An 18280-nucleotide genomic window follows, 5' to 3' on the forward strand; every position below is an offset into this window, starting at 1 on the left:
AGGTTTAGTAGAACAGTGTACTGTACAGGCCGTGTCCTGTGATGTAGGTTTAGAACACTGTGCCATAAAGGCTTTGTCCTGTGATGTAGGTTTAGTATAACAGTGTGCTGTCAAGGCTGTATCATGTGCTATAGGTTTAGTAGGACTGTGTACTGTACAGGCTGTGTGCTGTGATGTGCTACTACCCTCTGATTCTCTTGCAGATTTAGAACAGTGTGAAAGTATTCGGAACCTTTGGGTGGGCTGTGAATGCCACTGAAATCTCCACCTTGAAGCAGTTGGTGCAGCACCTGTAGGGGGTTTTATGGGTCCTTAATAAAATTCCGCAGGAGTGGAGTTGCCCCTGTAAAGGTTTTCCTGCAATATCACAAGGACAGATGGTGGACTGGACCTGGCCACGTAAAATAAAGGTGCTCCACATGTGGTGACTGGCTTTTCTAGCCCCATGAGGGCAAGGACTTCAACATGAGTTCCAGGTAATACCTGGCATTGGGTTTTCTTTTGTATTGGGGGTGTAACTGATTGTTGTTGTAGTTACCGCTGTAGCAAGATGTAAATCCAAGGGTCAGTGTTACTTGCCAAGGGAACATCGCAGAAGATGGACTGCACATAGAATGTGAGGCGAGAGCAAATTGGCCAAGATGGCTTGTTCAGGCTTTCGTCCCATGTTTTGTAAATAGTGACTATGCTGACTCATTGGAAAAGACCCTGATGCTGGGAAAGATTGAGGGCAGGAGGAGAAGGGGATGACAGAGGATGAGATGGTTGGATGGCATCACTGACTCGATCAACATGGGTTTGAGTGGACTCCGGGAGCTGGTGATGGACAGGGAGGCCTGGGTTCATGGGGTCACAAAGAGTAGGACACGACTGAGCAACTGAACTGAACTGACTATGTAACAGTTGAGATCGTTTATGTACCTCACATCACGAGGTACTTGCTTGGTCACAGGTTGTGTGAGGTAGACATATACATGAGCTCAATCTCTGGATCAAGAAGATTCCCTAGAGTAGGAAATGGCAACCCACTCCAGTATTCTTGCCTGGAAAATTTCATGAACAGAAGAGCCTGACAGGTTATAGTCCATGGGGTTGCAAAGAGTTGGACATAACTGAGCATTCACACACTTCACATGCACATAACAGAGAGCTAGCACCAGCTCTGAAAAACTCTAGACGCTGTAGCCAGAGACCTCAGGATTCAGCTTGGCCCGCCAGTGGACTGACACCAACTCTGGGACCCCCAGGGTCCTGGAACCAAAGACTCCAGCAGCCTGGTCTACCCACTAGCAGTCTGGCACTAGCCCTGGGACTCCCTAGGCTTAAGTGCCACCCACCAGCAAAATAACACTAGCTCCACTAGCCCCACCAGCCCAGACCAGCCATCAATAGGCCAACACTAGATCCAGGATCTTTGATCTTTTTTTAAAAGAGAAGTTAGTATTTAATTTCTTGTTTCACAAATAAACTGGCTAAATTGATTGCTTTTTGATGATTAAAGAGACCAAATCCCATATCTTCATCCAAATACTCCAACTCTTTCTTTGGTTCAACTTTGTGGCTTTGGCAGCAGCAGAAGCAGCAGTGGTCGCAGCACTAGCCCTGTGACACTTCGGAGCTCTTCAGCCATCAACCTTGTGACCCAGCCACACCCATCAACTGCCAGGGCAGGGCCTGGCAATCAGTAGACCAGAGGCCAACCACACCTACCAGACCAACCACGGTAGTCATCTCATCACAACAGAAGGACCTACACAGCCCACACTGGGAGCATCCCTAGTACATTTGGCTCTGGTGACCAGAAAGAGTAGACTTCTGGGACAGATAAGCATACGTCCTATATAAAGCCACTTCTAAGACACAAAAGTGTAAGCATTCTACTTAATGCTTTGAAATAAAAATATAGAATTAAGAAAAATGAAATAACAGAGGAACATATTCCAAAATGATGGAACAAGATAAAACACCAGAAGAACAAAGCAAAGTGGATATAACCAATCTACCTAATAGAGTTTCCATGAAAATGACCATAAACATGCTCAGCAAATTTAGAAGAATGGATGAATACAGCGAGAAGTTTAAGAAAACCAGAAATTATAAAGAAAAATCAACCAAAATTGAAGGATAACTTAAACAAAAATACACCAAAAGAAATTTTGCAGTATATTAGGTGATGCAGAGGAACAGATCAGTGAACTGAAAGAGTAGTGAGAATCATGCAAGCTGAATAGAAAAAAGAAAAAAGAATTTTAAAAATGGAGAGACTTCTGGGACAGCATCAGCATACTAACTTTCACATTATAGGATTCCACGAAGAAGAAGAAAGTGGCAGAGAACTTATTTGAAGACATAGTAATTGAAAACATTTCTAACCTGGAAAAGGAAACAGACATTCAAGTCCAAGAAGCACAGAAAGTTCCAAATAGGATCAACCCAAAGAGATCTACACCAAGACACATTGTAATTAAAATGACAAAAATTAAAGACGAGTAGAGAATATTAAAAATAGCAAAGGAAAAACAACTAGTAATGTATGAGGAAACTCATACAAGGCCATCAGCTGATTTTTTAACAGAAGCTATGTGGTCCAAAAGAGAATGACTTGATATATTCAAAGTGATGAAAGTGAAAAACCACAACCAAGAATACTCTACCTGGCAAGGCTTTCATTCAGATTTGATGGAGAGGTCAAAAAATTTACAGACAAGCAAAATCCAGAAGAGTTCAGCACCATCAAACCAGCTTTATAAGAATTATTTAAGGGACTTCTCTAAACAAAAAAGGAAAGGCCACAACTAGAAATATGAAAATTACTGAAGGATAAATCTCATTAGCAAAGGCAAATATACACTTAATGTAAGAGATCAACTACTTATAAAGAGAGTAATAGTTTAAAAGACAAAAGTAGTAAAATCATTAGTGTCCACAATTAGTTAAAGCATCAGATCAGATCAGATCAGTCGCTCAGTCATGTCCGACTCTTTGCAACCCCATGAATCGCAGCACGCCAGGCCTCCGTGTCCATCACCAACTCCTGGAGTTCACTGAGACTCACATCCAAAGCTAAAGGATATAAAATATGATGTCAAAATGTAAAAGTTGAGGGGGGAGTAAAAATGCAGTGTTGTTAAAAACATTCAAGCTTAAGAGATTAATAACTTAAAGTAACCATGTATATATAGATAGATTGCTCCATATAAAACTCAAGGTAACCAAAAATCTACAATAGATACACAAAAAAGAGAAAAAACATGAACACCAAAGATAGTCATCAGATCAAAAGTAAAGAGAGTTTTAAAAAAGAAAAGAACAAAAAGAACCACAAAAATGGCCCCAAAACAATTAATATCATAAAAGTGTAATAAGTACATACCTATCAATAACTACTTAAAAGATAAATGGATTAAATGTTCCAATCTAAGAATGTAAAGAACCTGAATGTATATTAAAAAAAGACCCATATATAGTCTGCCTACCAGAGACTCATTTCTAAAGACACACACAGACTAAAAGGGAACAGGATAAAAGTATCCTATGCAAATGGAAACAAAAAGAAAACCAAGGTAGGAAAACTTAAACAAAATAGACTTCAAAACAAAGAGCTGTCATAAAAGACAAAGAATGATATTACACAATGATCAAGGAATTAACCCAAGAAGAAAATGTAGCAATTGTAAATATATATACATTCAACATAAGGTTGCCTAAATACATACATCAAATATTAACAGTTAGGGAGATACTGACAGTAACACAATAATAATTAGAGAACATTAACACCCCACTTAGATCAATGGACAGACCATCCAGACAGATTATCAATAAGGAAATGCTGGCCTTAAACAACATATTAAACCAAATGGACTTAATAGATATCCATAGGACATTCCATCCCAAAGCACCAGAATATACATTCTTTTCAAGTGCACATGGGACTTTCTCCAGGATAGCTCACATGCTAGGTCACAAAACAATTTCAATAAATGTAAGAAGACTGAAATCATCTTTGCCAACCACAACACTATGAGACTAGAAATCAACTACAAGGAGAAAAAGAACAAAAAACTTGCAAGAAATAAAAACACATAGAAACTAACCAATAAGTTACTAAATAACCAATGGATCACTGGAAAAATCAAAGAGCAAATAAAAAAATACCTGGAGACAAATGAAAACAGAAACACAGTGATCCAATATCCATGATATGCAGCAAAAGCCATTCTAAGAGTGAAGTTTATAAAGAGAGATGCCTACTTCAGTATAGCAGAAAAGTCCCAAATAAACAATATAAGCTTATGCTTAATGGAACTAGAAAAATATGAACAAAACCCAATGTTAGTAAAAGGAAGGAAATAATAAAGATCAATGCAGAAATAAATGAAATAAAAACCAAAATAAGCCAATAAAAAGATCAATGAAATTAAGAACTGGTTCTTTGAAAAGATAAACAAAATTGACAAACCTTTAGCCAAACTTATCAAGAAAACAAAGAGAGGGCCAAAGTCAATAAAATCAGAAATGAGAAAAGGAGAAGTGATAGAAATACAGAAGATCATAAGAGATTACTACAAACAATGAAATGAACAACCTAGAAGAAATGGACAAATTCCTATAAGTGTACAATCTCCAAAGAATGAATGAATAAGAAATATGAACAGATAAATTATCAGTAATGAAATTGAATTAGTAATTTTAAAAAACTCCCAAAAAACAAAAGCCCATGACCAGATGGCTTCACAGGCCAATTCTACCAAACATTTAAGGAAGCATTAACATCTATCCTCTCAAACTATTTTTTAAAACTGCAAAGGAAGAAAACTTCTGGACTCTTTCTACAAGGCCAACATCACTCTGATACCAAAACTAGGCAATTATAGCTTTTAAAATTAAAATAAGAAAATTACAAGCCAATATCACTAGAGTACATCATGAGAAATGCTGGACTGGAAGAAACACAAGCTGGAATCAAGATTGCCGGGAGAAATATCAATAACCTCAGACATACAGATGACACCACCCTTATGGCAGAAAGTGAAGAGGAACTAAAAAGCCTCTTGATGAAAGTGAAATTGGAGAGTGAAAAAGTTGGCTTAAAGCTCAACATTCAGAAAATGAAGATCATGGCATCCGGTCCCACCACTTCATGGGAAATAGATGGGGAAACAGTGGAAACAGTGTCAGAATTTATTTTTCTGGGCTCCAAAATCACTACAGATGGTGACTGCAGCCATGAAATTAAAAGACACTTACTCTTTGGAAGGAAAATTATGACCAACCTAGATAGCATATTCAAAAGCAGAGACATTACTTTGCCAGCAAAGGTCCATCTAGTCAAGGCTATGGTTTTTCCAGTGGTCATGTATGGATGTGAGAGTTGGACTGTGAAGAAGGCTGAGAGCCAAAGAATTGATGCTTTTGAACTGTGGTGTTGGAGAAGACTCTTGAGAGTCCCTTGGACTGCAAGGAGATCCAACCAGTCCATTCTGAAGGAGATCAGCCCTGGGATTTCTTTGGAAGGAATGATGTTAAAGCTGAACCTCCAGTACTTTGGCCACCTCATGCGAAGAGTTGACTCATTGGAAAAGACTCTGATGCTGGGAGGGGTTGGGGGAAGGAGGAGAAGGGGACGACAGAGGATGAGATGGCTGGATGGCATCAATGACTCAATGGACGTGAGTCTCAGTGAACTCTGGGAGTTGGTGATGGACAGGGAGGCCTGGCATGCTGCGATTCATGGGGTCGCAAGGAGTAGGACACAACTGAGCGACTGATCTGATCTGATCTGATCACTAGTGAACAGAGATACAAAATCCTCAAAAAAATATTAACAAACCAAATTCAAATATACATTAACAAGATCATGCATGATAATCAAGTGAGTATCCCAGGAATGCAAGGATAGAAAAATCAATCAAGATTATACATCACATTAACAAACTGAAGAATAAAAATTATGTGACCACATCAATAGATGCAGGAAAAAGCTTTTGACAAAATTCAGCATCTATTCATGATTAAAACTCTGAACAAAATGAGTATGGAGGAAACATACATAAACATAGAAAAGGCCATATATGAAAAGTCCACAGCTAACATCTTTCTCAGTGGTAAAAACTGAGAGCATTACTTCTAACTTCAGGAACAAGACAAGGATGCCCTCTTGAACCTCTTTTATTCAACACAACGTTGAAATTCATAGCTACAGCAACCAGACAAGAAAAAAATTTTTAATACAAATGGAAAATGTAGAAAGAAAACCATCACTGAAGAAGACATGATACTGTAAATAGAAAATCCTAAATATGCCATCAAAAAACTACTGGAACTCATCAATGAATTTGATAAAGTGGCAAGATATAAAATTAATATATAGGAATCTGTTCATTTCTATATAGTAACAACAAACTATAAAGAAGGCAGAGTGCTGAAGAGTTTATGCTTCTGAACTGTGGTGCTAGAGAAACTCTTGAGAGTCCCTTGGACAGCAAGGAGATCAAACCAGTCAGTCCTAAAGGAAATCAACCCTGAATATTCATTGGAAGGACTGATGCTGAAGCTGAAGCTCCAATACTTTGGCTACCTAATGTGAAGAGCCTACTCATTGGAAAAGATCCTTATGCTGGGAAAGACTGAAGGCAAAAGGAGAAGAGGGTGGAATAAGATGAGATGGTTGGATGGCCATTAATCATCAACTCAATGGATAAGAGTTTGAGCAAACTCAGGGAAATAGTGAAGGACAGGGAAGCCTGGTGTGCTGGGGTCACAAAGAGTCAGACACAACTTAGCGACTGAACAATGACCAACGACAAACTATTAAGAGAAAACAAGAAAACAATACCATTTACAATTGCATCAAAAAGAATAAAACATCTAGGAATGACTATAGCCAAGAAGGTAAAAGACCCACACTTATTAATGAAAGATATTCAAGATGACACAAACAAATGAAAAGATATATTGCTCATGGATTGGAAGAATTAATATTGCTAAAATGACCCAAGAATTAATGTTAATATTACCCAAGGCAATCTACAGATTCAATGTAAGACCTATCAAAATACCAGTAGTATTTCCCATAGAATGTGAACAAATAATTCTAAAATTTGGATGGAAACATAAAAACCCCCCAATAGCCAAAACAAACTTTAAAAAGAGCAAAACTGGTGTATCACACTTCTTGGCTTCAAGCTATACTACAAACCTATAAAAATCAAAACAGCATGGTACTAGCACACACACACACACACACACACACGATACATAGCTCAATCAAACAGAAGAAATGAAAAGCTCAAATGGGCAATTAGTCTATTATAAAAGAGGCAAGAGTACACAATGGGGAATAGATAACCTCTTCAATAAATAATAGTGGGAAAACTGTACCTCTACAAGCAAAAAAAAAAAAATCAAACTAGACTACTTCCTCATTCCTAGTACCAAAAAAAAAAAAAAAATGAATTAAAGACTAAAATGCAGGGCCTGAAATCATAAAATTCTAGAAGAAAACATAGGCAGTACGCTCATTGACATCTGTTTTGGCAATATTTTGGGGGATATGTCTTCTCAGACAAGGGAAACAAAAGGAAAAATAAATGTACACATCAAAGCTTTTGTACAGTGAAAGAATCTATCAACAAAACAAAAAGGCCACCTACTTAATGGGAGTAGATATTTGCAAATGATACATCCAAAAAGGAGTTAATATCCAAAATATAAAAAGAATTCACACAGCTCAACATCAAAAAACCAAACAATCTGATTAAAAAATGAGCAGAGTACCTGAATAGATAATTTTCCAAAGAAGACATACAGATGCCCAACAGATATGTGAAAAGATGCTCAACATCACTCATCATCAGGGAAATGCAAATCAAAACCACAAAATGAGATACTCAGGCTTGTCAGAACAGCTGTCAGCAAAAGTCTGCAAATACCAATTGTTGGTAAGGATGTAGAGAAAAGGGAACCCACATACACTGTTGGTGGGAATGTAAAATGATGGAGCCATTATGGAAAACAGTATGGAATTTGCTTTATTAAACTAAACTAAAAATGTGTGTGTGTGTGTGTGCGCGCATGTGTGCTCAGTTGTGTCCAACTGTCTGCAGTCCAATGGACTGTAGCCCACCAGGCTCCTCTGTCCATGGAATTTTCCAGAAAAGAGTACTGGAGTGGGTTGCCATTTCCTATCCCAGGGGATCTTCCTGACCCAGGGATCAAACTCATGTCTCTTGTGTCTTCTGTGTTGGCAGGCAGATTCATCCACTTTTGTGACAGGCAGCCTTTGTCTGCCATGCCCTCAATAATCTACTCCAGGTGTTCACGTCCCTGTGTGATCCCATCCCCTACATTGTGGGCACAACCTAGTGACTCATCCTAACAAACAGAACATAGCAAGAGTGATGGGGAGTTACTTCTATGATTAGGTTACAAAGGACTGTCTTTCATGCTAGCCTTGAAGGAGCAGGCCACCTGGCAAGGGACTGAGGACCTTAGACCATCTGCCCAGGAAGAACTAAGTCCAGCCAACAATGATGAGTTTGGAAGCAGACCCTACCCACTTGAACGATGGTCAGCCTCTGCTGACAACTTGTTCTCAGCCTGTGAAAGACCCTTAGGTGGAGGATCCAGCTAAGCAATGCTCAGATTTCTGACTCACAAAACTATAAGGAAACAAACATGTGTTGTTTTAAGATGCTGAATTTTGGAATATGTAGACCCAGGTTCGATCCCTGGGTCAGGGACATCCCCAGGAGAAGGGAATGGCAACCCACTCCAGTATTCTTGCCTGGAGAATTCCATGGGCAGAGGAGCCTGGTGGGCTATAGTTCATGGGGTTGCAAAGAGTCAGACACTTCTGAGTGACTAACAGGTTATCTGACACTAGATAACTAACACACTCTTCTTTCCTGTATATCTATATCCTAATGTTAATAGCTCTAAGAAAATACTTACTAACCAGTTTGTACACAGTTGATGAGGCCGATCTGATTTCTATCTTTATTACCTTTTGGATTTACATTAGCCACATTTTAGAAACAGCATTCATTCAAAACAGGCCAGGAAAGTGATCTAGTGCTGGAAAGAGTCTTGCAGAATATCTGGAAATTTTTCCCACAAAAAAATGTAAGGGAACTATGCTCATGGAAATCCAGTATTTGTGAATTCCACATTTATAAGATAAAACTGTTTTAAACTCACCTCCGCTCCTTGAGGAATGAGCCAAAATCCTGGTCCACAGCAGCCCAGCAGCTCTGCCCAGCAGCCCCATTGTGGTAGGGGCTCAGGGAATCTGCCTTGCCAACTCCTTGCTGTGGCCTGCGGTTGCTGGTGTTGAGTTCCACCAACCCTGAGCCTCCCAGGCCAGCACTCATGGGAGCAGATGTTTGATGTAGCTCCATCTCCAGCCTGCCAGAGGCCAGCCTGCCATCTTTATTCTCTAGGTGCATGCTTCTGTTGCCACTCTTCTCACTGGGGTCAAACAGAAAGAAACTGCTGTTGATAAAAAGCAAACTGGGAATATCATTTGCACCTTGAGGAATTTATACTACTGAATGGTATAGTAAAAAGACCTCTTATAACAAGGACTTTATCATGTTTCAGCATTCTAATATCTAATATTACATTCCAATGTATGCTCATCTCCAAGGATGAATATTTTAGCATATTTCACACTAGCAGTGACCTAACTATTCAACAACAGAGTATTAATTAGGGTAAATTGTGATACTTTCGGAGAAGGCAATGGCAACCCACTCCAGTACTCTTGCCTGGAAAATCCCATGGACAGAGGAGCCTGGTAGGCTGCAGTCCATGGGGTCACTAAGAGTCAGACCCGACTGAGCGACTTCACTTTCACTTTTCACTTTCATGCATTGGAGAAGGAAATGGCAACCCACACCAGTGTTCTTGCCTGGAGAATCCCATGGACAGGGGAGCCTGGAAGGCTGCCGTCTATGGGGTCGCACAGAGTCGGACACGACTGAAGCGACTTAGCAGCAGCAGCAGCAGTGATACTTTCACAATATAAAACACTATTCAAAAATAAACATCCTCTAAAGATGTTGATCATGGGAAATGTTTAAAATGTGGTAAACACCACTGGTATAATGGGATATATCTCTTGGAATAAATATGTTGCAGAGAGGAGGCCAATTCTTACTCCATGTTGGAAATTTCCTTTGACTTGCTTTTCATTGCTTTTGTTATTATAATCATACATAATGGCTTGCCTCAAAGAACCCTGCCTGACTGTAAACTAAAGTGCCTTTGTTCGGCTCGAGAGACGATCTGTCCCTGCCCACCTGTGAATAGGAGATTAACACACCCCTTCCTCTCCCCTAGAGATGTTTTGCAAGATTGAATACCCTTTCATTTTACTCCCTCACTGCCTTTCCCTCTTTATTCTGCCTTTCAACTTTATTTCCTCATTGCTTCTTTCTCTCTGACTCTACAAAAGAACCTGGCACCCAGACCCCAACAAGTTGGTTATTTTGAGGCACAAGCCTGCCATCTTCCCAGTCAGCTGGCTCCCTGAATAAAGTGTCTTCCTTGTCTTAACATCTTGCTTGTATTTATTGGCCCATCATGAGGCAAGTTTTACCAAGTCCAAGCTTGGTAAAACCTAGAATATACATAGAACAGAAAACCAGAAGGTCATAGCCTCCAAAGTATGGCTACTTCTGTGTGATAGAGATACAGATGATTAGGGCTTTCTTGTCTTTATCTAGGATGTGACTTTAACAATTTTTGCATCTAGCAAATTAATACTCTTGCAGTAAGAAAACAATAATGAAGTAGGAGATAGAAGGTCTCCAGATTAGAAATTTATAGCCACCCTTCTGCTTGCATTCTTGAGATAAGAGATAGGTGGGCTTCAGTTGAGGAATTTACAATTAGCCAGCCTCCTCTTTGCATTTCTTGAGATAAGAGATAGATAGTCTCCAGTTGCAGAAGTTACAGCCAGCAGAAGAAACAAGGTAAATAGCCAATCTTTGTCTCTTACCTCAAGGGAATAATCATGGCAAGGACAAAGAAAGGAAACAACCTTGTCTGATAAGGGAGACACTACACAGACACTACCCTGGAGAAGGAAATGGCAGCCCACTCCAGTATTCTTGCCTGGAGAATCCCATGGACGGAGGAGCCTGGGGGGCTACAGTCCACGGGGTCGCAGAGAGTCGGACATGACTGAGTGACTTCACTCACACATGTAAAAGGCTCCTTGGAGTCAAAAGTCAGAGGATTAATTCCAGGCCATAATGAGTCTTGCTCCTCCCAGAAGCCTTCACTTCGAGACCCATCTTGGCTAGGGTGTGCATGCGCACCCCAGGGGAGAGTCCTTCAACAAATTAACCAAGGGGAACAAAGCAAGGTGATTGGCCTGAGCGAAGACAAAGACCCAGAGAACTGCCTGTTTATAAAGGATTCAAATTTCCCAAAGGTGTGACTCTCTTGAGTTTGCCCATGCACATTTCCTCATGTACTTTTCTCTTCAATAAACTTTTTACTTTACTCTTTATCTTCTGCCTCCTTACCTGAATTAGTTCTTGACTGGGCAGGCAAGACTAGGGATCTTAGCCCTAACTGCTGGCTCCTGTGGTCCAGTGGTAAGGACTCCCAGACTAGGAAACTAAGACCCTGCTTCCAGCTACCACTTGCTGATGCTTGCTGCAAGCTGCTGCTTACTCCTACACACATCTGGAATCAATAATACCTACTATAAAAATGAGAAAAATCACTATACTTGCAAGGTTATGGTGTCTTACTTTGGGGATTATGTTTTAACCTTTTATCATTCTACTTGTTTATATAATAGTTGGCAGCATCCCACAACCCCACAATTACCTGTGGTTGGCAGCAGAATGGTTTGCTATCAAAGGTTGCTCTTGTCAACTACAAATTGGCACTTGCCGAGAACATTTGCCAGGAACTGAACAAGGCATTTGTCATCTGCCTCTGCAGAGATTGAACCCTGTGCTGCTGTAGCTGTTGACCTTCAACACCCCCTGAGAGAGTTCAGGGTGGAGTGAGGCACCCTGTGTTCCAGGGGATCTGGTAGAACAGGTATTTAGACAATTAGGTATTTCCAGGAACTGATTTCATGATCCCAATCCTTGTATCTCTTCATAGCTAGAAAATCACCAAATCCCTTCATGGGGAACATCAGCTCCTCGTTGCTAGGGCCCACATGGGGTCTCATTGATAAGATGGCTTGTTATGTAGACCTCACAAACAAAGAATAAATCACAGTGATCTGTGAGACTGACCAAATTGCCCAAATGGCATGCTGTTGTCTCACTGGCTCCTATCTTCTCAAAGCTGCAAGACCACCAGATTCCAGGTACCATTGCAATACAGCATCCACCCTTATCTCATGGCTACTGTCTTCCTGGCATGTCCCTTCATTTTTTGAAGATCTGAGACCTAGCTGTGATCACTGTCTCTCATTCTCTCTTTCACCACCTCCCCTCCACGACTACACTTGCTGCTATTTTTTGGAGTAACCATCCACTTCCTGGACTCTCAGCTACTTGAGTGCCTCACCAGCAGGAAGCTCACCTGCTCCCACATCAGCCAACACCACCACATTCTCACTCCCCTTTCCCAACTGAGATTTTGTGGTCTAGCCAACACCCTCTTTTACTTGCTTTATCTTGTATTCTGTCAAGCTCACCTGTTATATGAGTTTTCTATTACTGCCTAATAAATTACCACAATAATAGTAGCTTAAAGCAACACACATTTATAATCTCAGCATCTCAGTGAGTCAGGGGCAAGGCTTAGTTCAATCTTCTGCTTTGGAACTCAAGAGTCATTCATTTGGGAATCAGCTTCCAAGATCACTCAGTGTTGGCAGAATTCACTTCCTGGTAGCTGTAAGACTGAGGACCTAGCTTCTTGCTGGCTATCGACTGGAGGTCACACTTACTTCCCACAGGCCTCCTACAGCCATGGAGTAACAGCCCATCCATCACCTCTGCCATATTCCACTGCTTGGAATCCAGTTACAGGTCCCACACTCACTCAAGGGCAAGGGGTCATCACACAAGAGTGTGAACACCAGGCAGTGGGGATCATGGAGGTCATCCCAGAGTCTATCTGCCACCTCAAACCTGGCTCATCCACCCTGAGCCACCAGTTAAATGGGTGAATGTGGCCATAGAGAACCCTGGGTCCTGCTGTTGGTCTCATCTGACCTCCACATGCAGGATTCTCAATGGGCTCAGCACTTCCCAGCAATCCTAGTGCATCTCCCAAGGCAATTTTCACTGCTGTTCTCCTCTATCTCCTTCCTTAAACCCATATATACCTTCCCATCTCTCTAGTCTCAGCCACTGACTTTGCCTCATCCTTTCCTCATTGAGGGAGTCAGCCAGGATCCAGTAAGGAAAGCTGTTCTGTGTACATAAACACAGAAGTTGGTTACATAGGAAGTGGACATGCTGAAAAGCTAACCAGAGGCCAGAGATTAGCACCAGCAGGAGACCTCCACCACCATGGCTGAGAGACAGAGGGAGAAGATGAATGCAGGAACCATGGAGGGGTACTTTCTGGTAGGAGCTGGAGCCCCAGAAGAGATGCCTCCTAAAGCAGGGTGGCACAAAGCAAAGTATTGGCCTCTCCCTTTCTCCCTTCCCCAATCCCCCAGTAGACTCTCCTATAGGCCAAACTCAGCAGAAAGTTGCTAACCACAGAGCCTGAGCCAGAGCCAGACACTGAGATTTAGAGAAGAACACAGCAAGGGCAAGGAATGTCTCCAAGAGAAAAAAGTTACACACTGACAAAATGAAGTAATTAGAATAAAGTACCCAGCCTTCCAAGGACATGCCTGCCTGCCGCCCTACCAGGTACACTGGAGACCTCCCACTCTCACCTGCTTCGATTGCTTTGTTACATTTCTATTCCTTGTCTCCTGAATCATTCAGGCCAGGATGCAAACATATTGTCTACACTAAAAAATTACATCTGAGGATTTGTGCTTCCAGGAACACAGAGTAGAACTATTTTTCCCTCTTCTTCCTATGAAGTATAAAGAAAAATCTGACATTTTATATAAAACAACTTGCTAAGAAGTTTTCTTATTTCAGTAAGAAAACTCTGAAAGGTGGGCAGAAGAAGGCAAACAAGTTAGTTAGGGACCCAAGAAATGACACAGCAGTGAGACTGTGTCCTTGGATCTTTATCATGTCTCATATATCCCAGGCTAGGTGCTGAAGAAGTCAGCAACCTAGAAACACCAACAGATGTAGATCAAAAAAAGCCCTAAGAAAAGCCTGTCCTCTCTAGCCAAAGAAACATGAATGCAGCAGCCTAGTAGGTTAGAACGCTTTTAGACAATAACTACTGCAGCCAAACACTGCAAACCCACATTCAATGAGAGAGCAAAGGCCAAGTGGTAAACCTAAACTCCTACCCTCACCAGCCTGTAATAAGTGGACCAGTCTCCCATCCCCACTGGAGAGGTGTCTAAGAAAGCACACAGGGAGATGGCACAGTCATCTGTCCTGAGTACTAGGAAGTCCAACCTCTTCCGTAGGCATGCCCCCTCATGTAGGTGGAGACCACGAATGGGGAACCTGAACTTCAGTCCCACTTTGCAATAAGGGAAACTCTTTGCCCTTGTTATTGAGGTGTCAGAGGAGGCCAAGTGGAGAGCCAGAACTTTCACCACTGCAATAACGAGGCCACCTCACAACTGTGTCCCTGGAGGCCACATGCGGGGCAATAATAATAATAATCCCTCCCAGCTAAGAAGCTATCAGCAGGGGCTCAGTAGGGAGCTCCCACACTACCATCCAGAAATAGTAGGGAATCCTTCCCTACCTTGATATTAACATAGGCTAACTGGGGAACTTGGATTTCTAATCTTACCTGGCAGGAATGAGGCAGTACCAGCCCTTCTGCTGAAGTGATATCAGAGGAAACCAGCTAAACAGAAGGTTTAAATAGGAATTGGAGCTTCATAATACTCAAAATGAGCAAGTTTCTGTCAAAATCACCTGTCACAGTGACAACCAAGAAAATATCAACTTGAAAGAAAATAGATGATAATACCAAGATGATGAACAGGGACACCTGGTGTGTTGCAGTCCATAGGGTCCTAAAGAGTCGGACATGACTAAGTAATTGAACTGAACTAAACCAAGATGATAGGGATGTTGAAATTATCTGACAATGATTTTTAAGACAACCAAAATGCAAAATGAAAATGTTTTAAAAGGCAATAACAGACACAATTGGAACAAGTGAAAATCTCAGCAAAGAAATAGAAAACGTCAACAAAGAAAAGCCAAATGGAACTAAAAAGCACAATAGCAAAATTTAAAACTTCAGTAGATGGGTTCAAGAGCAAAGTGGAGGAAAGAGAAAAGAACCCCTGAACTGGGAATTAGAACAATAGAAATTATTTAATACAGACAACAGAGGAAAAAATTAACAGATCCTCAGACCTGTGGGTCTATAACAAAAGGTATAATCTTCACGTAATCAAAATTCCAGAAGGAAATGAGAAATACTATGTAGCTGAAAAAGTATTTGAAGAAATAAAGGCTGACAAGGCTTCTTCCAGCCATGTGGGTCCTGTAAAGCCTCCTCTGGCCTCGTGGGTCCTGGCAGCCCAAGTGCCACTCCAAAAGGGGCTCCTCTGGCCAAGGGTCCAGCTGGGCCAAGGGCCATCCCCCTCCAAGGCTTCCTCCACCTGCACCAGCCTCTGTGGGTATGTTTGTGAAGACTTATGCCCTGCTGGTCTCCATGGACACGTGTGATCTGGACCAGCTCCAGGAACAGACACTGGTGAGAGGGACACACAAGAGGTTGGTCTCACACAGTGGGCCCAGAAACTACTTAGAGTAGTTTCTACTACTGGGAAGGTGTGCATAGACTGCAGCTTACCACAGGGGCAAGGACACGACAAGAGGAGGTACCAGGAAATTTTTTTTTTAATGGCAAGAATTTGACATTTTATTAAGAAACATCTTTTTATTTTAAATGGCAATACAAAAATTGTATATATAATGTAGATTTGTATAGGTATACATACACATAAATGCTCACACACGCACACAAACTTGCTCATCAGAATCAAACCCTATTTTGTTAAAATCCTAAATAAAAAAGAGAAGCATATTTGTTCTCCTAAAACATACTGTATATAAAGCTGTCAGACAACTTGTAAAACTGAAAATGTTTTGAGAAGAAGGCAGGCACCCCACCTATCCTTTCTCTGGCCTAACATAAAAGGTCTTGGCAGAAGGACAGTACACAGGGCAATGCCAGAGCAGGGAGCTGCTATCATTACTATCGATAGAGCAAGATACCTGAAAACCAGTGAGGAAGCACATGATATAGAGTATGACCTAGATTCTCAGGAAAAAAACACTTAATAAACAGAAAATATGTGGTAGGGAAGGAGGGGAATAGAAAGAGGAAAAACAAGGTCCATAAATTAGAAATGACCTACTGATTAAGTTCCAGTGCCTGGGAAAGACTCAATGAAATAAGAACAAAGGCGTCACAGAAGCAGACATAGTTAGAGGGGAAGAGGAGGCAAGAGAGACAGGGAATCACAATTTCCTGCCATTAAGAAGCCAAATTGCTCTGTAGTAAGAGTCTAGAGTTTACAGATATCACCTCACCTCCTAATATTGGAGGGGCTTGAAAAAAAAAAGTAGCACCAGAGGTTCAAAGCTACTTAAGTTGAACTCACATGTTTTTGCTCCTGGTCTCTTGTTAAAAATACTGGCACAGGAAATAGAGTACTAACTCAGAAGGGGAAAATATCACATAAAATGGAAATAGATAAGAGTTTAGAGCAGCACATAGGTGTTCTTGATACGTATTCCATTCTAAAGTTCCTTTTCTAGCCATACAGAGATGTCTACACAAAGAGTAGAGAACAGGAGGCCATTCTCCAGTAAATTTGGATGAAAACCAATTCCCACTCAAAATTAAACTTCTGGGAATAGTTCTCTTGGTAACCATGCCAGGGGTCAGGCCTGCAGTTCTATGGAGGGATCACCAAGTACAAGCTGTTGGACTAACAGAGAATTTCATGTGCCAGTGAATATTTATCAGTGTGAGGTCTCCTGGAGATCCTCATGTAGGCACCAAGACCTGACTCCACCCACCTGCTTGCAAATTCCTATGTTGGACACTTCAGACAAAACAACCTGCAAGACAGAAGCACAGCCTCACCCATCAAGAAAAATGAGACAGCAAAAAATATGTTACATAAAAAGGAGCAAGGTAAACATCTACAAAATAAAATAAGTGAGGAGAAGATAGGCAACCTATCTGAAAAAATATTCAGAATAATGATAGTATGCTGCTGCTGCTGCTGCTGCTGCTGCTAAGTTGCTTCAGTCGTGTCCGACTCTGTGCAACCCCATAGATGGCAGCGCACTAGGCTCCTCTGTCCCTGGGATTCTCCAGGCAAGAATACTGGAGTGGGTTGCCATTTCCTTCTCCAATGCATGAGAGTGAAAAGTGAAAGTGAAGTCGCTCAGTCGTGCCCAACTCTTAGCAACCCCATGGACTACAGCCTACCAGGCTCCTCTGTCCATGGGATTTTCCAGACAAGAGTACTGGAGTGGGGTGCCATTGCCTTCTCCAAATGATAGTATAGATGATCCAAAATATCAGAAATAGAATGGAGGCACAGAGGCAGAAAATACAAAAAATTTTAACAAGGACTTAGAAAAACTAAAGAGCAAACACTGACAAACAACACAATAAATAAAATGAAAAATACACAAAATTACCTTAAATGTAAATGGATTAAATGTTCCAACCAAAAGACACAGACTGGCTTAATGTATACAAAAACAAGGCCCATATATGCTTTCTACAAAAAAACTCACTTGAAACCCAGAGACACATACAAACTGAAAGTGAGGGGATAGAAAAATATTCTGTGGAAATCAAAAGAAAGCTGGGGTAGTAACACTCATATCAGATAAATGAGACTTTAAAATAAAAACCATTAAAAGAGAGTAATGATCAAGGGATCAATCCAAGAAGAAGATATAACAATTACAAATATTTATGCACCCAACATAAGAGCACCTTAATACATAAGGCAAATGATAATAGCTATAAAAGAGGAAATTGACAGTAACATGATAATACTGAGGGACTGTAACACCCCCTTTATACCAATGGATAGATCATCCAGACAGAAAATAAATAAGGAAATACAGGTTTGAATGATATACTAGACCAGATAGACCAGTTGATATTTAGAGGACATTCCATCAGAAAGCAGTAAAATACATTTTAT

The 18280-nt window shown here is 41.0% G+C and overlaps 1 protein-coding gene across 1 annotated transcript in view; it reads right to left on the minus strand.

The window, feature by feature from the left end:
* The window catches only part of OCA2 (OCA2 melanosomal transmembrane protein), a 326371-nt gene that overhangs the window by 264403 nt on the left and 43688 nt on the right, over positions 1-18280 (minus strand). The window contains exon 2 of the mRNA XM_055571821.1: positions 9202-9471. Within this exon, the coding sequence (XP_055427796.1) occupies positions 9202-9449 (248 nt within the window). The 5' untranslated portion in view covers positions 9450-9471. The remainder of the gene's footprint in view (positions 1-9201; positions 9472-18280) is intronic.

This window comes from Bubalus kerabau, chromosome 3 (genome assembly GCF_029407905.1).
Source record: "Bubalus kerabau isolate K-KA32 ecotype Philippines breed swamp buffalo chromosome 3, PCC_UOA_SB_1v2, whole genome shotgun sequence".
Lineage (NCBI taxonomy): Eukaryota > Metazoa > Chordata > Mammalia > Artiodactyla > Bovidae > Bubalus > Bubalus kerabau.